The sequence below is a fragment of the Myxocyprinus asiaticus genome, chromosome 3, assembly GCF_019703515.2.
Source record: "Myxocyprinus asiaticus isolate MX2 ecotype Aquarium Trade chromosome 3, UBuf_Myxa_2, whole genome shotgun sequence".
In the NCBI taxonomy this organism is placed as follows: Eukaryota; Metazoa; Chordata; class Actinopteri; order Cypriniformes; family Catostomidae; genus Myxocyprinus; species Myxocyprinus asiaticus.
The window spans coordinates 10,195,844-10,215,691 of NC_059346.1; the positions used below are offsets into that span (position 1 = coordinate 10,195,844).

At 38.5% G+C, this 19,848-nt stretch overlaps 1 protein-coding gene across 2 annotated transcripts in view; it reads right to left on the reverse strand.

Annotated features, from left to right (window-relative positions):
• Window positions 1-209: 209 nt before the first annotated feature.
• Window positions 210-19,848, reverse strand: part of LOC127425316 (semaphorin-4C-like) — an 88,317-nt gene continuing 68,678 nt past the window's right edge. Inside the window, exons 9-16 of one of the 2 annotated variants that reach the window (XR_007894600.1) lie at window positions 18,974-19,149; window positions 18,563-18,707; window positions 16,283-16,496; window positions 10,150-10,265; window positions 7,189-7,346; window positions 6,749-6,840; window positions 2,544-4,665; window positions 210-2,011 (exon numbers count right to left, since the gene is read on the reverse strand). Coding sequence is in view for 1 of the 2 variants with exons in the window: in XM_051671161.1 (XP_051527121.1) it covers window positions 3,764-4,665; window positions 6,749-6,840; window positions 7,189-7,346; window positions 10,150-10,265; window positions 16,283-16,496; window positions 18,563-18,707; window positions 18,974-19,149 (1,803 nt within the window). In the remaining variant the exon portion in view is untranslated. Of the gene's footprint in view, window positions 4,666-6,748; window positions 6,841-7,188; window positions 7,347-10,149; window positions 10,266-16,282; window positions 16,497-18,562; window positions 18,708-18,973; window positions 19,150-19,848 lie in introns of both variants that reach the window. The other variant, XM_051671161.1, reaches the window with a different exon arrangement.

Here is a 19,848-nt window from a genome sequence, read left to right on the forward strand (position 1 = left end):
AGATGGGAGAGAGATTCTGAGTAGGAAATACAGCACATGTTGTGATTCCTGTCCAGATGTTGTGGTTATAACTCTCATATGAGGGGAAGAAAATATTAAGTTATTGTTTTTTTTAGCAGAAGCATTATGAAACTTGCAAACAAACAAACAAGACACCTTTTAAAGTCATTTAAACACACAGTTACCCATGCAACCATACACAAACTACACATTGTGAACTGGTCTCTTCTTTATTTTCTGTAGATATATACATATATAAAAAATAAGGGCATATGTACAATGATAATAAATATCAACTTTTTGTACAAGCAAAATAAATTACTTAACATAATTACTTTAAAAAAACATTTATTTTTTTTTAAATGCAAGAAAATAAAAAATTATAAAACAAAAATTAAAACAGCAACCACAAAGAAACAGCAGATTTAAAGCCATGTGAGATGAAATGAACTGAGATTGTATTTCTATTTATTTATTTTTCAAAGGAAAGGAAATACTGGGAAGCAGGTTCAAGTCAGTACAAAAAAAGCCATGCATGATGCTAACAAGCATATACAACACATTCTGGTTATCTCACTGAAATTGTCATTATTAAGTCTGACTTTAGGTCATTAAACAGGCTTATCAAAGCAATGAGTGAAATTAAGAATTTCAAGATTTCAAGAGTCAGAAGTCCACCCTGAGAAGTCCTTGCAGAAAGGGTTCTGTTTTTTTGAACATACCTTTTAGTACAAAGATCTTTTCTAACCAGTGTAAACTTCCCTTTTATGCTGTGCAGCACAGATTCGATCATAGACTAGAACAGAGTTAATTGCAGAATGGAAAGCTGCTTGAGAAAACTGTAAAGCTATCATGCCACAAAGAATAGCATTCCACCAAAACAAGATTAGTAGTAACAAAGATTTCAGACAACAACACTTTAGTTCTGTGCAATGGACAAACTCCAGAATATAAAAAAGAGAAGGATAAAAAAGAGAAAGAGAAGGGACATGTCTGCAGTCTGCTTTGGCTTCACCCATGGTGAAGAGGCACAGGTAAAGAAACTTGTCTTCTTTTTTTTAATATATAGTATGAGACTATTGTTGTATTGTTGAAACTTATACAATATATTTAGCAGAACATCATGCAACAGAATATGGGCCTGGTGATGACCAACGAAGTGCCTCTTCACCCGCAGGGTCATGAAAAATCTTTATCTCCTTCATTTGTCTTCACAATCATGGTCAATGGAATTAAATGTCCTCGGCTTTCTGTTTTCGCCTTGTTTTGTGTTTAGTCTCTCATTGTTAACTCACTCTCATACTATCCATGTTGTGTATGATCTTATTTCTTCTGCAGAATACAAACAAAGATTTTTAGAAGAATATATAGCTCTGTAGGTCTATACAATGCAAGTGAATGGTGACCAAAACTTTGAAGCCCCCAAAAACACATAAAGGTAGCGTAAAAGCATTCCATATGGCTCAAGTGTTTTAATCCATGTCTCCTGAAGCGATCCAATCGATTTTGTGTGACCAGACCAAAATGTTACACATTTTTTACTGTACATCTTGCCATTGCAGTCTCTAGGCACGATCATGATTTTAAGCTTGATTACACTTTCTAGTGCTTGACGCATGCGCAAGAGTGTTAGATGGCACTAGGAAGTGTAATTGAGTTTGAAACCATGTTCGCCAAGGAAACTGCAGATGTCAAGATGTATAGTAAAAAAGGAGATACAGTTTGGTCTGTTTTCACCCAACACCGATTGTATCACTTCAGAAGTCAAAAACTGGAGTCTTATGGATTACTTTTAAGCTGCTTTATTTGCTTTTTGGAGCTTAAAATTTTGGTAACCATTTACTTGCATTGTATGGACCTACAGAGCTGAAATATTCTTCTAAATATCTTCATTAGTGTTCTACAGAAGAAAGAAAGTCATACACATCTGGGATGGCATGAGGGTGAGGAAATAATGAAAGAATTTTCATTTTTGGATGAACTATACCTTTAAAGAGTTGCAAAGCCCATACTGAAAGAGATGAACGAGAGATATAACCTGTTAGTTGAGAGTTTTTATGTTATTTAAACAGTAACAATTCAGGGTTCCCATCCTTTTTTCACCAATAAAATTCCATGACCTTTTCTAGGCGTTTATGATTACTGGATACAGATTTTTAAAAATAATTTTGATTAAGACCGATTCGCTAATGAATCATTCAGACAGATTTGTGAACCTTTTTGACCTATTCATTGACAAGAATCAACTCCCAAAAAATGTTTTGCTCACCAATCGGACATCACAATGGCTTGTGAGCAAATTTGACTCTATACAAAAGCAAAATCTAGCTGATGAGATATTTTTAGAGCTGACCAAAAATAAAAAATGTATATTCACTATAGAAATGGCCATGACTTTTCCATGACCTTTATTATTTTATCAATTTCCATGACATTTCTAAACCTGGAAATCACTCTTTGAAAATACCCTGATATTTCCAGGTTTTTTATGACTGTGGGAACCCTGAAAATTAGAAATATCAATCTTTTTGGTGTAGTCTTACCTGTTTTTCATCAGCCTGATTGGTCATTTAAGCTGGACTAATTAACATACAACTCAGCTACTCGTAGTCCTTGAAGAAAGCTGTTCATGAATATTAATTTGGCTTGAGAACGTAGGCGGAGTCATCTAAACCATTCCAGAAGTTTCATTCCATTGTGTGTCTTCATTCACCTGGTTTATCGTGTAGGCAAACACTGTGGTTGTACTTAATTTGGCAGTTCAAGCCAAATATATACAATAATGCACTTGCTGTAACATCCAATTCAGTCTTAGTACAACATTCTGTTCACACCTCCCTCATGCTACAACCACTGGTAATCCTGGATTTTGATTTGAGGTGAACAAGAACAAGCTAATTCCTTTTCACATTTCAGCTGAAACTAATAATAGTAAAAAAAAAAAAAATCCTTCTTTAAAGGTTGCAATAAACAGACAGAAAAACCTCACAATATATTAATAGTGCTGCAAGTCTCAGGACACATTCTCTGAAAAAAAAAAGACAACATAAAAAAAAAGTTGAGCTGTAAAGAAAGGCAAAGCATTCGTCCATGATTCGAGTTCTGTTTCTGTTTTACAGCTCACTCAATTGTTTTTCTCTCTTCTCTTTAACAATTTCTCCTCATTTTCTCTCCTGAGAGAAAAGCGTGATTGTCATTTTGCAATTTAAGTTTTTGCTTGTCCACTTTGTCTTCTCTCATGCTTTTCCACTCACAAAGAGTGCAAGAAACCTGCCCAAACACCTGCCTGGACTGAGGCAAGCAATTTGGACGTCAAAATAGGAGCATAGAGCTCTGTATCCTTCAGCTTGCCAAATGACTATGATCTGTTGCCAGACTCTGCCTTACACAGAACAGACTGATAGCTACATTTGGCTCGTCGGGTTCCTCTTGGAGATGTACCTGTGTTTGCCTGTTAGCCATGCTCAACACAAGGCCCTGTTGTCTGGTCCTTTAAATACAGACATTTACAAAAGGTTTGTAAGATTTTTTCAGTCTTGGTTGAGGCTCATTCTAAGAGCAACTTTGAGTGTTAGAAGTGTGAGAACCAGAATAATCGGAGGGAGTGTTGTGAAGCATGGTGGCCTTGCGGCACAGAAGATGTTTGCCATGGCAAAAGTGTTGGCAGAGAAGGAATAGTTCGCAAGAAGAGAAGAGACGGATGGAGAGAAAGTTCCCCAAGCAGGAGGGAGGTAGGAGAGGTATTCTGTGGATTCTATAAGATCTACACAGAAGACTCCTCGGGGTTGGCATCGGGCAGGACGCTTCTCTGCTGCAGAGTTCTCCGGAGCTCCTCTTTAAATGGACTAGAGTAGTCGTTCTCTCGGCTGCCCAGCCCAAGTCCGCTCCCCATGCCCATACCTGTTCCCCCGCTCCCTCTCTCCTCCCCGGCAGTGCTTAAATTCAGGCGGATGTATCCATTGGTGCCTGAGTTTCGGATGTTGGTGAGGCTTAATCTACTTGGTGAGTGAATAGGCTGACCTGGAATGGTGCTTGGAGAGGCTGAGCTGCCGGTAGAGCACATGGCATGCCCGGGCACAATTTTCAGGGACCCATCTGAATAGTAATAATTAGCCCCAGTCTCCCAGAAGCGGTCATCATCATTGGCCATTTTGCTGGGCACAAATGGCGGGCGGCTGGTTGGCTCTTTGGGTAAGGTAATGGGGTACACTAAGGTGCTCTCCAGTGGCTTCATCTCAGCCCCTTTGCCTAGGGCTAGCTTCAGTCTTCTACGAAGGTACAGGGAAGCAATAAGCAGCAACAGACAAACAGCACCCAAGGTGATCACAAGTACCCAGAATAAACCCATGCTGCCGTCAGGCGCGCGGGCCTCCATGAAGACAGGCGCGCTGGCCACCACTGCGACCTGGTATCTTTCCATCTGGAACTTCACTCCCTGCTCCTCTGAGTAGCAGATGTAGCGGCCTGCTTGAAGGGAACCGGCTTGGGGGATAACAAGGGCGCGAAGGGCTCGGTCGAATCTTGGTCCCATGGCCTCACCTTCTACCAGAGCGAGTTCGCGTTCATTTAGTTCCCAGAAGGGTTGAGCCAAGTTAGAAACCAGATTGCAAGGTAGCACCAGATCTGATCCAACGACCACTGTGACATTTCTCAACCTAGAATGATCTGAAAAAAAGACACAAAATGTATATATCCAATCTATTTTAATATGTTCAAAGCAGTGGTAACACTTTACAATAAAATTCTATTAGTTAACATCAGCAAGCGCATTAAGTACACTGATATATATATAGAACTGGATTGCTCATGATGTCATATCAGTGAAGCCACTGCGCCGCCATATTGCTATGCCCAAACATTCCAATTTCCCTATTGACTTAATAGGAAATCATCTCATTTCAGCAAGTATACGAGTCATTCAGTCACCAATTTTATATCTGAAATCTATATGTACAGTACATCCCTACAACGCAAACATCCCACTGTAATTTTTCCTGTTTCTTGAAAGCCTGAGCGAGTTATGTATATCCATATCAAACAGTATCCACCTCTAACAAACTTTTATCAGTGAAAAGATCAACTGAATGTCAACAAGTTCACTGAAACTGAGGTATGATAAAAACAGACATTTTCAGACTTACAGTATTTATTGTGAACATCAAAGTGTTTGTTCAGAGTTACTTATTTTATGTTTTTATGAAAAAGTGCCTTGTTCTCGGGGTCACTTGAATAAGAGCGCGTGCTCTCTCTCCCTCTATCACATGCGCAGCGGGTGCTGAGATTGAGGGAGACACGCAAAGCAAAGTTGGTTAAAATTAAACTGATACACTAGATTTAAATGGCAAACGAACACGTATTTATGACATGTATCCATGTATGACTACAGAGAGCACTTCAGTATGAAAACAAGCAAATCCCGGGCATTTAAGGCGATTTAGAAATCCCGGTATGACTTTTTTTAAATCCCTTTCGGGGGTAAGGACATATTTTCAGCCTAAACAAGCAGATATTACAACTTTTCCTACTTAAATTACAACTTGTGGACAGTTTTCCCACTTCCTTTGGTGATCGTTGTGCTGTCCTGATAGGCTGAACATTGAGGCAGGTGAATGCTCTGACATCGCGATCGGCGTATATCTTCTCCCTCCTAACGAATATTATCCATAACAAGCTAATTAAACATTAAACATGATTGTCACTAGAGGGCGAAATGCAACTGTCATATCTGCAGGTCGGAGATGGTGAAACGGGGGTATTTTCGCCTGTCAGTCATTGATGCTCTATGACAGTTTGGGCATACTATGATGGCCGCTCGAACACTTCCGGAGGCTGCTAGCAGTTTAACGTTGCGTCAGCGATGCAGTTCTATATACTCTATATATCAGTGATTAAGTATCATGAACTAACAATGAACAATCATTTTTTACAGAATTTATTAATCTTGGTTAAAGTTGTCATTGTTAGTTCATGTTAGTTCATATTGCATTAACTAATGTAAACATATACCATTTCAAATGTTAAATGTATTAGCAAATGTTTAAATTAACAATAACCAAGATTAATAAATGCTGTAAAAGTATTGTTAATTGTCAGTTTATCTTAACTAATGTAATTCACTAATGTAAAAAAGGTAACCTTATTATAAAGTTTTACCAAAAGATTTATTTTCACTTTTTTTATATGGTAATGTTATTTTAATGTTTTTGTACTTGTCCCATTCACTTCCATTGTAAGTGCCTAATTGTAACCACGTTTTTTGCTTTTTTATAAACAAGTGAGGGACGAGTTGACATTATTATTATTTTTTTTTTTTTTTTTTTTGTGGTAATCAACATTATGCCACAAGTACTGTCAATTGAGCTTAACATGAATTGAACCCAGAATATTCCTTAAAAGGGATGGTTCCCAACATTTTTTATATATATTCTGTCATAGTTTACTCACCCAAATGTTGTTCTAAACCCCTAAGACTTTCTTCCATGGAACACAAAAAGGCAGAATGTGACATGATATGCAGAATGTTAGTCTCCATCGCCATTAACGTTCATCGCATCTTTTTTCCATACAATGAAAGTGAACGGTGACTGAGGCTGTCATTCTACTTAACATCTCCTTTTGTGTTCCATGAAACAAAAACAGTCAAATGGTGAGTAAATAATGACAGAATGTTCTTGTTAGGGTGTGTGTGTGATCCCTAATGAAAGACTGCTAACTGCAGCCTGTAGGGGGCAGTGTATGCCTGACGTACCAGGGCTGGGGATGGAGGCCGGCTTGTCAAACTTGGCTTTTCCTCGGTTGAACCTCTCCAGCATGAGGTCCTGGGAGAGTGTGGATGTGGAGCTGTGTGGGAGCACAAATATTGACGATGTGTAAGAAGGCTGTTAGACACACTGCTTTTGGGTTGCAGCTTAAAAATACGAAAAGAAATCAGGGGAGGAGAGGAGAGCTGTTGCAAAGTGAAGAGTAAGTTTAAGTAATAGGAGAGCAGGTGGCACTTAGCAAGGGAAGAAATGAAGGGAAATAAGGGGAGGCAAGGGAGAACAAAGAAGACATGAGGAAATGAGTGAGGCTTAGAGCTCAGTTGAAAAGCGTGAATGGATCATAGCAAAAGCGTGTTAGTAGAGTGGTACAATGAGGGATGAAGTGAATACATGGAGGACAACCGAGAGATACTGTAGATGACTTTACCCGCGGTGGAGGTCGATGCGGACGCAGGCGCGTCCCTCGCTGTCCCAGGCACAGTACGGGTCTCTGGATAGCAGGCAGTCTGGCTGAGAATGATACCGGCTGCAGTTGGCCAAGGGCAGCTGAAGAACCTCAGAGCGTGAGCCAATGTACAAATACTTCTATAAAGACAGAAGGAAAGACTCAATGGAAAGATATGGGAATATGTTCATACACTGTAAGAAAACTCAAAATTCAAACTAGTCTTTTATGTTAACTCATTAACTTTAACTTTAGTTGCAAAAACTATGTTACCACTTAAACAGATGAGTTGTTAAAAACATCAATCTAACTCAATTAAACAGGTTTTGCTGTAATTTCTTATCTCTCTCTATGTGTTCAGCATGTGTACGTGGACTCAGCATCAGTGATCAAACTGAGCATGCTCAGTAGCTTGTTTTTGCTGACTTCATGCCCAAACTTAACATTGTAAGTTTGCTCTGTTTTCTTTGTTTGAAATGTAAAAGAGATAGTTCACCCAAAGATGAAAATTGTTGTTCCAAACCAATATGACTTTCTTTCTATCATGGAACACAAAATAAGTTGTCAAGCAGAATGTTAACTTCAGTCACTAATCACTTTCATTGTATGGAAAAAAGATGAAAGTGAATGGTGACTAGGGTTGCTCCGAAAATTTTGGCTTCGGTACGATACCAGCCCTGGAACCTCGGTATCGATACTAACTCAACAAATAAAAAAACCTCAGATTTTTTATGAAATTACACAGAAAATTACTTGTCTAAAAGAACTGCATAAAGTTTTAATTTGTCTGGATTCCATGTTATATGTTTTAATTAAATGTTATGATCAAATTGTGTTTAATCAAATACATACTGTACAGCTTTAATCAAGAGAAAATATAATACTTTTCAACTATATATATATATATATATATATATATATATATATATATATATATATATGCACATCAGAGCTTTACAGTATTAATGAAAACATTAACTGAAAACAATCTGATTACCTGAGGCAAAAAACTGCCATGGCTGAATCACAACATGCTGATATTCAGTACACTTGCTTATGTGATATTGATTAAAGATAATAATACTAAGAATATAACCATTTAATATTATATTATTGTAACTATGAGTATTAATGCGACTGCTTTGAATATTACACTTTTATACAGTAGTAATATTTTTCAGTCGTAATGTCTTCAATTTTACACAATCAGTTGAATAGAGCTCTTATTTCAATGGGTTCATTATATCAAACTTCCCGCGACTCACAAGCTGAAATCTCCGAGCTACAAGGAGAAAGAGTTAATTTGAGTGTTCACAGCCGTTTATACACTCAGCACACTGATCTGTGGCTCTGCAGGTGGATACTATTGGACACACTGCATGAAAATCAAGCATTAGTAGTGTGTGTAGCATGCCTTTGTGCATGTGTTCGTATGCGTGCCTGTGAGTGTGTGAAGAAGATGATAGGGCAGAGAGACGCCTCTTATTCATACTGTGGCATGCAGCACATGCGACTGTGTATTATTTCATTAAATGACATTCTTCTGCTCTTTAATGATCACACTTGGCCATATAGAGGCTTTTTTATTATTATTTTCAAATGGTCTTTGATTTTATCTCAAAACTCTCACATTACATTACATTTAGCTAATGGCAGCATACTTTAATATGGTACCGAAATGCTCAACAAGATGATATGTACATTTAGGCGTTTGACAGATGCTTTTATCCAAAACAACTTACAGTGCCCTTATTACAGGGACAATCCCCCTGGAGCAACCTGGAGATAAGTGCCTTGCTCAAGGACACAATGGTGGTGGCTGTGGGGTTTGAACCAACAACCTTCTGCTTACCAGTCCACTACACCACCACTCCTTGATATTGTACTGTTTTAAATTGTTTGGTATCACGATATTTTGTTAGTACTGGTATACCGCGCAATACTAATGGTGACTAAGGATAACATTCTGCCAAACATCTCCTTTTGTGTTCCACTGAAGAAATAAAGTAATACGGGCTTGGAACAACATGAGGGTGAGTAAATGATGACAGAATTTTTATTTTTGGGCAAACTATCCCTTTAACATTTCAAACTATCCCTTTAAATTGCTCTTACTTAATAACCTTGATTTTCATTTGGAATCTTAACTTTTAATAGATTAAATAGTTTAATGTGTAACATATACAGTAGTTTGCCCCTTAAAATAGAAGTTGGATTTTTTTTTTTCAGTATCATTATCATAAGCATGAAAAATATAGAAATGGTATTTGTAATCTGTGAATTTCTGAGGTTAATGTGATTGCACGTGAGAATTGTACCAGTTTTTTTTTTTTGAATATGTATAAATGTGTATATATACACCGATCAGCCACAACATTAAAACCACCTGCCTAATATTGTGTAGGTCCCCCTTGTGCCGCCAAAATGACAAAGTATTACGTCAAAGTCTACGGTAACTCAAATAACCACTCTGTACAATTGTGGTGAGAAGAATAGCATCTCAGAATGCTATTCTGAGATGCGGGTTGGCGCTGTTTTGGCAGCACGAGGGGGACCTACACAATATTAGGCAGGTGGTTTTAATGTTGTGGTTGATCAGTGTATATACTTTATTATATTTACATTTCTGATTGTCTTTTGACTTGAGTGTACAGAGTATAATGGCCTGTTCCAGTTATTGTAACTTATTGAAAAACAAAATACAAATACGAAAAAAGGAAGAATTTATTTATATGGTGTACAGGAAATAAAGCAGACAGTACAGGTGGAATTGTATTGGGAAAATAATTTTCAGTTATAAGTGCATTGCGTTTTCCTTCTCTGTTATGGTTTGACCAAAACCGGTTAGTTCCAGTGAGGCAATATAGTTGGGATGAAAGAGAATAGCTCAGGATCAGTATCAAGAGAGAAAACACACAGAGATGGAGAGAAATCTGAAATTACTTTGCTGTGAGAGATGGTGAGGCTGTCCACTGGTTGCCGTCGATCAAACAGCTGGATCTCTTCAATGACATGGGCCTCTGAACCCAAAATCACAACACGCTGCAGCCATCCATCCGCTGAACGACAAACAAAGAGAGAGAAGAAAAATGGGGGAAGGATGGGAAGGAAGAAAAAAAAAGACAAGAGAGGAGAGACAAATAGTCTATTAATATATCATCTGCACACGCCATATTTTTCTGTCATTGGATTTTAGGAACAAGGTTACACAAATTACCAACAGGAAAATTGAATAAGCCCCATCTGGTGCCATGACCCATCATAACTCTGTGTGTGCGTGTGAGTGTGTACTTTATCCTGTCCTCTTACACAGTGGTTGTTACAGATAATGTACCACTGACCCGTCGCAGTCTGGGAGTACAAGGAAGAGTGTGGCAAAGGGATAACGGATGAAAAGAGTGGAAGTGCTACAGGGGTCCTTTATAAATCCACATTGCTTCAAGTCAGAGTATCAGTGTTCACTCTTAATCCCAAATCCAAGACCCACAGAAACCCACAATCTGCCTCTTGACTCCAGCCCAAAATGGCCTTTTTCTCTAGGTGTTTATTTTGTCTTTAGCTCTATTCCAAAACCTAATAAGCTGCCTCACTGCCTACACCTGCCTTTTTCCTGACACTGACATTTTTCTGGTCTACAGTGTTCTGACTCACAATGGCATATGTTTTTAGCGAATACTGTGATGTTAAGCGTATTGAATCGTTTTGACAGCCAACAACTGCACAAGTTGAGCCTGAACACATTTTTGCGAATGCGCCTGGAATTTTTTGCATTAATAAGTCAGTCCACAAGGTGGCAAGACTCATAATTGAGCTGTTGCTTTCACGAAGAAGCACTAGATTTAATCGGCAGTAAACAACAGGAGACGAAGGTACCATATTGTTAAAACAACAGTGCAGCCGCAGCCCGTGCATTTGAAGTCTATGTCTTCAGTGCGATTCATGCCATTAAGAAAACACAGTTTCACAAAGAATACCGTATGCCTATCATACATTACGTGGCAGTCAACTAATAATACCAATTGACATTTTAAAAACACGTCCACACATGAAAGCCAGAACCAAGGAGGTCTAATACCAAGAAAAAGCTCTCTAATAATTTATGCTATTTAAATTTTGCTTGCTATAAATTTTGTTTCGTCGGGGTACACGGTTACTTTTGAAAACTTGATCTGACACTGAATGCTCAAGCAGCCTAATTTACACTTAGAAAACTCCTGATGTTGCTAGAACAATGCAAAAAGCACTTATCAATTTACTTGAAGTGAAAATCAGTCCTCCTTTCATGTTTAATTAATCAATCGCACGCTCATGCAGAACATCTTAGGTTTTTAAATCTATAAGGATCTCTTTCTCAATGGCAATAACAGCAGTGATGACAGCCGACTTGTCAGCAAGATCTTGCACTCTTCGCTTTCAAATAATGTACATCACTTAAAGTGTGATTGCGTCACTCAAGGCCAGCTAGAAGGCCTGGACTGGGATATATCCTAAAGACCACACCCACAATAACAAATAAATCAATCTGATTGGCTGATGAATCTGACAAACTGACTTTAGATGCCTATTCACTGCAGTGTTGAGGGTTTCTGTAGAAATTCTGAAGGCCTGATGTGGTAGAGCTCAGACTCACACGCTGCTTCGGCTAACAAGCTCAGCTTCGGCATGAGATTTGTGAAACAGTTGTCACACATTGCTTGTAAGCATTGAGTAATAAATTCTGATTGGATAAATTTTTTTGTTTTTTGCTATTCATTTGTAGATTAATTAGGAGTTCAAAGCGATTGAAAATACATAGGCAAAAAGGTCAATGAGAATGAAAGGATGAAAAAATATTTATTATTTAGGCATGTAACGCCAGCAGAGAAGGCTTTGCTGGCCCTAAGAAATTGCCACTGCAATAGTGGATATTCACATCAAGAACGCATGTGTGAGGAGTTCAGGAGATACCTGCATTTATATAACTTGAGTCTGTAGGAATATAAAGACATCTTTATGGGTCTAAATTCCTGAAGAGAAATAGTCCAGTATCTCATAGCAGTCATAGTGTGCATGCGCCAACCACCTGTGTATGTGCGCACAGTACTTTGAAAGGCACTTATAACAAAATGCACTAACATTTTTGTTTTGCTAACAAAATGCACTGACATTTTTGTTCTGCTAAGGTGTTCGTTTGGTGATATTTCCTCTGTTCGTGCACATGCCTGAAATTCTTGACCTAGGAGAACTCGGCTAGTCGAAGAGCGTTAATGATTGGTTAAAACTAATCATGAGTGTGGTTTGGATGTGACGTTCTTTACTAGAGGAGATTGTAGCTAGCTATGTTACTGGCTGCAATTGAAAGCTTAGGCAGTTCAACTGCTGCACTGTGCTACCTAATCACTTAAATGGCTTAACCGACAACATTTTTGAAAAAATTGAACTCTTAAACAAAATGGTCTCAGAACAGTTCTAAAGGCACATTTTTTTATCCTACCAACTTATACAGCTTCCGAAGGCAGCATTTTCCAGCTTTCGGATGCAGCCACTATTTAAAAACATTTTCATATAAACGCAGGCTTCATTCGCCTAGGGTACTTCAGTTAATAAAAAAAGTTTGGCTTCTTCCATTGTATAAATTAGGCTTTTTAAGTGAGTGATATGGAGTGCTCTTCATAGGCAGCAACTTCGCAAGCCACACAAATATCGCTCCTCACGTGAAGGGCACAGAAGATTCAACTCAAAATTGATTACCATAGAGATGTGACGCTCTAACAACACAATACTCTAATTTGCATAAAAATACATAGCACACACAAAATTGGGTAAAATAATACATTTTTAATTGCACTAAACTATTTTCTGTAAATAGCTTTCAATAGAAAAATGAATGACTGCAATATAAGTTGATTTATAGTTTTTCACACTTTGGCGGCCAAAAGTTTGGAATAATGTACAGATTTTGCTGTTTTGGAAGGAAATTGGTACTTTAATTCACCAAAGTGTCATTCAACTGATCACAAAATATAGTCAGGACATTACTGATGTAAAAAACAGCACCATCACTATTTGAAAAAAGTATTTTTTTATTTTATTTGTTCCCTTTTTCTCCCAATTTGAAGCGCCCAATTCCCACTACTTAGTAGGTCCTCGTGGTGGCGCGGTTACTCACCTCAGTCTGGGTGGCGGAGGACAAGTCTCAGTTGCCTCCGCTTCTTAGACAGTCAATCCGCGCATCTTATCGCGTGGCCCGCTGTGCATGACACCGTAGAGAATCACAGCACGGGAGGCTCATGCTACTCTCCGCGATCCACGCACAACTTACCACGTGCCCCATTGAGAGTGAGAACCCCTAATCGTGAACCCATTTGACTCTATCCTCCCTAGCAACTGGGCCAATTTGGTTGCTTAGGAGACCTGGCTGGAGTCACTCGGCATGCACTGGATTTGAACTCGTGACTCCAGGGGTGGTAGTCAGCATCAATATTCACCCTGAAAAAAGTCATTTCTGATCAAATCTAGACAGGCCCCATTTCCAGCAACCATCACTCCCAACACCTTATCCTTGAGTAATCATGCTAAATTGCTAATTTGGTACTAGAAAATCACTTGCCATTATATCAAACACAGTTGAAAGCAAGTTGGTTCGTTAAATGAAGCTTAACATTGTCTTTGTGTTTGTTTTTGAGTTGCCACAATATGCAATAAACTGGCATGTCTTCAGGTCAATATTAGGTCAAAAATGGCAAAAAAGAAACAGCTTTCTCTAGAAACTCATCAGTCAATCATTGTTTTGAGGAATGAAGGCTATACAATGCTTGAAATTGCCAAAAAACTGAAGAGTTCATACAAAGGTGTACACTACAGTCTTCAAAGACAAAAGACAACTGGCTCTAACAAGGACAGAAAGAGATGTGTAAGGCCAGATGTACAACTAAACAAGAGGATAAGTACATCAGAGTCTCTAGTTTGAGAAATAGATGCCTCACATGTCCTCAGATGTCAGCTTCATTGAATTCTACCCGCTCAACACCAGTTTCATGTACAACAGTAAAGAGAAGACTCAGGGGTGCAGGCCTTATGAGAAGAATTACAAAGAAAAAGCCACTTTTGAAACAGAAAAACAAAAAGAAAAGCTTAGAGTGGGCAAAGAAACACAGACATTGGACAACAGATAATTGGAAAAGTGTTATGGATCTTAACCCCATTGAGCTTTTGTGGGATCAGCTAGACTGTAAGGTGCGTGAGAAGTGCCTGACAAGACAGACATATCTATGGCAAGTGCTACAGGAAGCGTGGGGTGAAATATCACCTGAGTATCTGGACAAACTGACAGCTAGAATGCCAAGTATCTGCAAAGCTGTCATTGCTGCAAGTTTAAGTTTTTTTTTTATTTTTTATGAGAACTCTTTGAAGTAGTTTAAGAAGATTTTTTTTCAAATTGTAATAGTAATTTTTCACGTTATTAATGTCCTGACTATACATTGTGATCAGTTGAATGCCACTTTGGTGAATAAAAGTACCAATTTCTTTCCTTAAGAACAAAATCTGTACATTTGTAGAGCCGAGGAGGGCGGGGCCGGGCTGGAATGACACACGCCTGGTCCCCAATCAGCCTGATGGGGCGCGCGAGGGATAAAGGCGGCCTGGGACGACAGTTCGAAAGAGAGAGAATTACAGGCAGCTGTACTGTGTGTGTGTTTACGGTTGTGTGTTTTTGTTTAAGTTGTTCATTAAATTATTATTTAAGTTGTCAAGCCAGTTCTTGCCTCCTCCTTTCCCTCTAACCCCCCTTACAACATTATTCCAAACTTTTGGCCGACAGGGTATATATATATATACTATATATATATATATATATATTTGCCTCATCTGACTTTTTGGATTTCTTTTTCACTTTGTCACAATATACCTACATGTTTGATGCCTTAAAGGGATAGTTTACCCCAAAATTTAAATTATCTCATTATTTACTCACCCTCATGCCATTTCAGATGTGTATGACTTTCTTTCTTCTGCTGAACAAAAATGAAGATTTTTAGAAGAATATCTCAGCTCTGTCTCTCTTTCACTTTCAATGCAAGTGAATGGTGGCCAGAAATCTAAAGGTCCAAAAAGCAGATAAAAGCAGCAACAAAGTAATCCATATGACTCCAGTGGTTAAACCCATATCTTCAAAAACGATATGAATAAATAAATAAATCTCTACTTTCACATCTGAAAGTCACATGTGGCGATTTATAGTAAAAAAGGACTTATTGATCTGTTTTCTCACCCACACCTATCATATTGATTTTTAAGATATGGATTTAACCACTGCAGTCTTATGGATGAATTTTATGCTGCTTTTATCTGCTTTTTGGACCTCCAGATTTCTGACCACCATTCACTCGCATTAAAAGGACCAATAGAGCTGAGATATTCTTATAAAAATCTTAATTTGTGTTCAGCAGAAGAAAGACAGTCATACACATCTGGGGTGGCATGAGGGTGAGTAAATGATGAGAGCATTTTAATTTTTGGAAGAAAAAAATATATTTGCCAAAAGGGTAAGAAAATGAAACCTTTATTTTTCTTACACAATTGGTAAATAATTTTTTTGGGTGAACTATCCCTTTAAACTGCTGCCTTTGTAGGCAGCTGACTAGGTTTTGGAACAGAGCAATAATGTACAATCTGACAAGATATAAAACTCATTCGATGCACCAAATTAACACACACACACACACACACACACACACACACACACACACACACACTGCAGTGGCAGTCACGGATGCGGCATGCACTTAAGTGTAAGTGTGTGTATTTGAGAGTGCCAAGGCCAAATACATCTTTTACATTTTCGCTTCAATGATTGACTTTCCTGCTTGACAAGAATCAATTAGCAGAGGTGACATTACTACTTAGATACAATATTACCACTTATAAAATGGCTTCTATAGCTGATCTATCCATATTGGTGGACACAAGGACACAAGAACAAACAGGACAGTGTAAATCACCAAAATAACCCATTTAACAAACAGATGCTGCCCTTGTTAGCTGTGCTAAGCTTCATCCATCCATTTATCCATTTCACCAGTCCATACAAGCATACCTGTCCCTATGAAGAGCATGTTGTAGGATCTTTGGTCCAGTGAGCTCACTCTGTCCACAGCGAGGCGGGTGAAGTTAATCCCTTTAGTAAGGAGCAGGGGGCGAGCTTCCGCCTTCAGCTCCATTAGTGGATGCTTTTTGGCAAAGTTCAGAGTAGCATCAGGCAGCTGAAGAGAACTGTTGTAGCCATTTTCTCTATCAAAGTTTGTAATACACTGTGGAAAGACCAAAAGCAAGAAATAACTTTTTTTAAAATGTCTTTGTACATGTATTTTTTTTAACATATATTATTTAATATAGTGTTTAATTTAAGATACTTTTATATACAGTTGTGCACAAAGGTTTGCATACCCTTGGAGAATTGCTAATATACGTACCATTTTTAAAGAAAACATGAGTGAGCAGGCAAAACACTTATCTTTTATTTCTTATGGGATTCATATTCAACTGTAGGTTGTAACAGAATGGCACAATCATAAAACAAATCATGGCAACAAAGAAAAAAATGAAATGACCCCTGTTCAAAAGTCTGCATACCCTTAGTTCTTAATACTGTGTATTGCCCCCTTTAGCATCAATGACAGCGTGCAGTCTTTTGTAATAGTTGTCTATGAGGCCCCAAATTCTTGCAGGTGGTATAGCTGCTCATTCATCTTGGCAAAATGCCTTCAGGTCATGCAAAGTCTTTGGTCGTCTTGCATGAACCGCACGTTTGAGATCTCCCCAGAGTGACTCGATGATATTAAGGTCAGGAGACTGTGATGGCCCCTCCAGAACCTTCACCTTTTTCTGCTGTAACCACTGGAGGGTCAACTTGGCCTTGTGCTTAGGGTCATTGTCGTGCTGGAAAGTCCTAGAGCGTCCCATGCGCAGCTTTCGTGCAGAAGAATGCAAATTGTCTGCCAGTATTTTCTGATAACATGCTGCATTCATCTTGCCATCAATTTTCACAAGATTCCCCGTGCTTTTAGAGCTCACACCCCCCCAAAACATCAGTGAGCCACCACCATGCTTCACAGTGGGGATGGTATTTTTTTCACTATAGGCCTTGTTGACCCCTCTCCAAACATAGCGCTTATACTTGTGACCATAAAGCTCTATTTTGGTCTCATCACTCCAAATTACAGTGTGCCAGAAGCTATGAGACATGTCAAGGTGTTGTCGGGCATATTGTAACCAGGCTTTTTTGTGGCATTGGCGCAGTAAAGGCTTCTTTGTGGCAGCTAGCAAGTATTGTCGTATTGTGCTCCTTGAAACAACCACACCATCTTTTTCCAGAGCAGCCTGTATTTCTCCTGAGGTTACCTGTGGGTTTTTCTTTATATCCTGAACAATTCTTCTGGCAGTTGTGGCTGAAATCTTTCTTGGTCTACCTGACCTCGGCTTGGTATCAAGAGATCCCTGAATTTTCCACTTTTAATAAGTGACTGAACAGTACTGACTGGCATTTTCAAGGCTTTGGATATCTTTTATATCCTTTTCCATTTTATAAAGTTCCATTACCTTGTTACGCAGGTCTTTTGACATTCTTTTCTGCTCCCCATGGCTCAGTATCTAGCCTGCTAAGTGCATCCACGTGAGAGCTAACAAACTCATTGACTATTTATACACAGACACTAATTGCAATTTAAAAAGCCACAGGTGTGGGAAATTAACCTTTAATTGCCACGTAAACCTGTGTGTGTCACCTTGTGTGTCTGTAACAAGGCCAAACATTCAAGGGTATGTAAACGTTTGATCAGGGCCATTTGGGTGATTTCTGTTATCATTATGATTTAAAAAAGAGCCAAACAACTATGTGATGATAAATGGCTTCATATGATCACTATCCTTAAATAAAAGACTGCATGATCAGTCATATTTTCAAAATCAATGCCAAAATTTCACAATTTCTGCCAGGGTATGCAAACTTTTGAGCACAACTGTATATACACAGTATCTTGCAGTATTATTTTTATCATCATATTTTCATCGATACTATGTTCTAATTTAAACTGTTTGTTTATCATAATAATACATGTTTTTCAGCTAGTCTTTGTTATCAAAAAACCCTTCGTCAACAAACATTTTCATCAGTAATTTCATGACGAAATGTGGCATAATCTCAATCTATGCCTCTGTTTAAATGTTGATGTTTGTGAAATGTCTGAATGAGTACATACTCATAAATTCAGATTTTTGGGATGAAAAATTACTGTATTACTATATTTTCATATGAAAAGCTTTTGCTATTTTTAGCAGTCTGTTTAGTCACGGACACCCTCTTGCCCTTCCATCTCACCGCTCCAGGTCGTGGACTGGGCACGGTGCCAGTGTACCGGCCCCATCTCTGAGACGACTCCCTGTATTCTTTATACGGCCCGTCAAACACTGTTTTCACCTCCCCAATCTGGTACTGACACACAGCAGACACATCCACATCCCCCCTGAGAGAGAAAATAGAAAAAAAGGAGAGTGCAAAAGAAAAAGTAGTCAGTCAGTCTGAACTAAATGACTGCACTACATTGGTTGGTATATTAGAGTAATAGCTTTACTGTCAAAATAATGACAGTGCAGCATTTTCTACAGGTACACGGCTGGATGTTTGGCAAAGAGGCACTTTATATAAGCAGAGGACAGAATGACTTTCACAAGTATGTCAGAGTGAGAAATACTAATGAGACAGGCTGGTATGGCAGAAGATCTCACTCACCACTGTGCATGGAAGATTCCGTAGAAACTAGTGCTCCTCCAGTCCGCTCCAGGCAGGGTAAAGATGGCCCGCAGGTTATTAAAGGTGATGTGACGCTCTGGGAGAGAGCACATTAACTGAGCCTTCTGGAAGGTGGTCCACTTTTTCTGCAGGGTCCGTGTGCCCCCCAGGTCTCCCTGATAAGAGATGTAAGAAGTCATTTAACAGACATTTTTATCCAAAGTGACAGGACAGTTATATTACAGAGAATTCCCATACAGGGTATCTACATGTTTAAGAGGATGAAACTTGAGACCTTTTCGGACTTAAGCACTATAAATTCTCCACCCTGCCCAGTAGGTGGCGATATGCACAAAGAATGCGAATCACCAAAGATAGAAGAACTCGTAGGAGAGAAGAGCGTTTAAAGGCTTAAACATTGATCTTTTTCTCAACCACAACTATTATATTTCTTCTGAAGACATGGATTAAACCACTGGAATCGTATGGATTACTTTTATGCTGCTTTTATGTGCTTTTTGAGCTTCAAAGTTATGGACCCTGTTGACTTGCATTATGTGGATCTACAGAGCTGAAATATTCTTCTAAAAATCTTTGTTTGTGTTCAGCAGAAGAAAGAAAGTCATACACATCTGGGATGGTGTGAGGGTGAGTAAATGATGAGAGCATTTTCATTTTTGGGTGAACAATTCCTTTAAAAAAAGACTTTAAAGTCCAATTTTAAAACTTATCAAAGATACAAATTTTAATTCATTAAACAGTGAGGTTTTAACAGGGAAATAGCTTCAAACACCACAATATGATTAATTAAATTTTTTTTATATATAGATAATCAGTGTTCTGTGATGCTTAAAAGGATTATTTTTCTGAGAAGA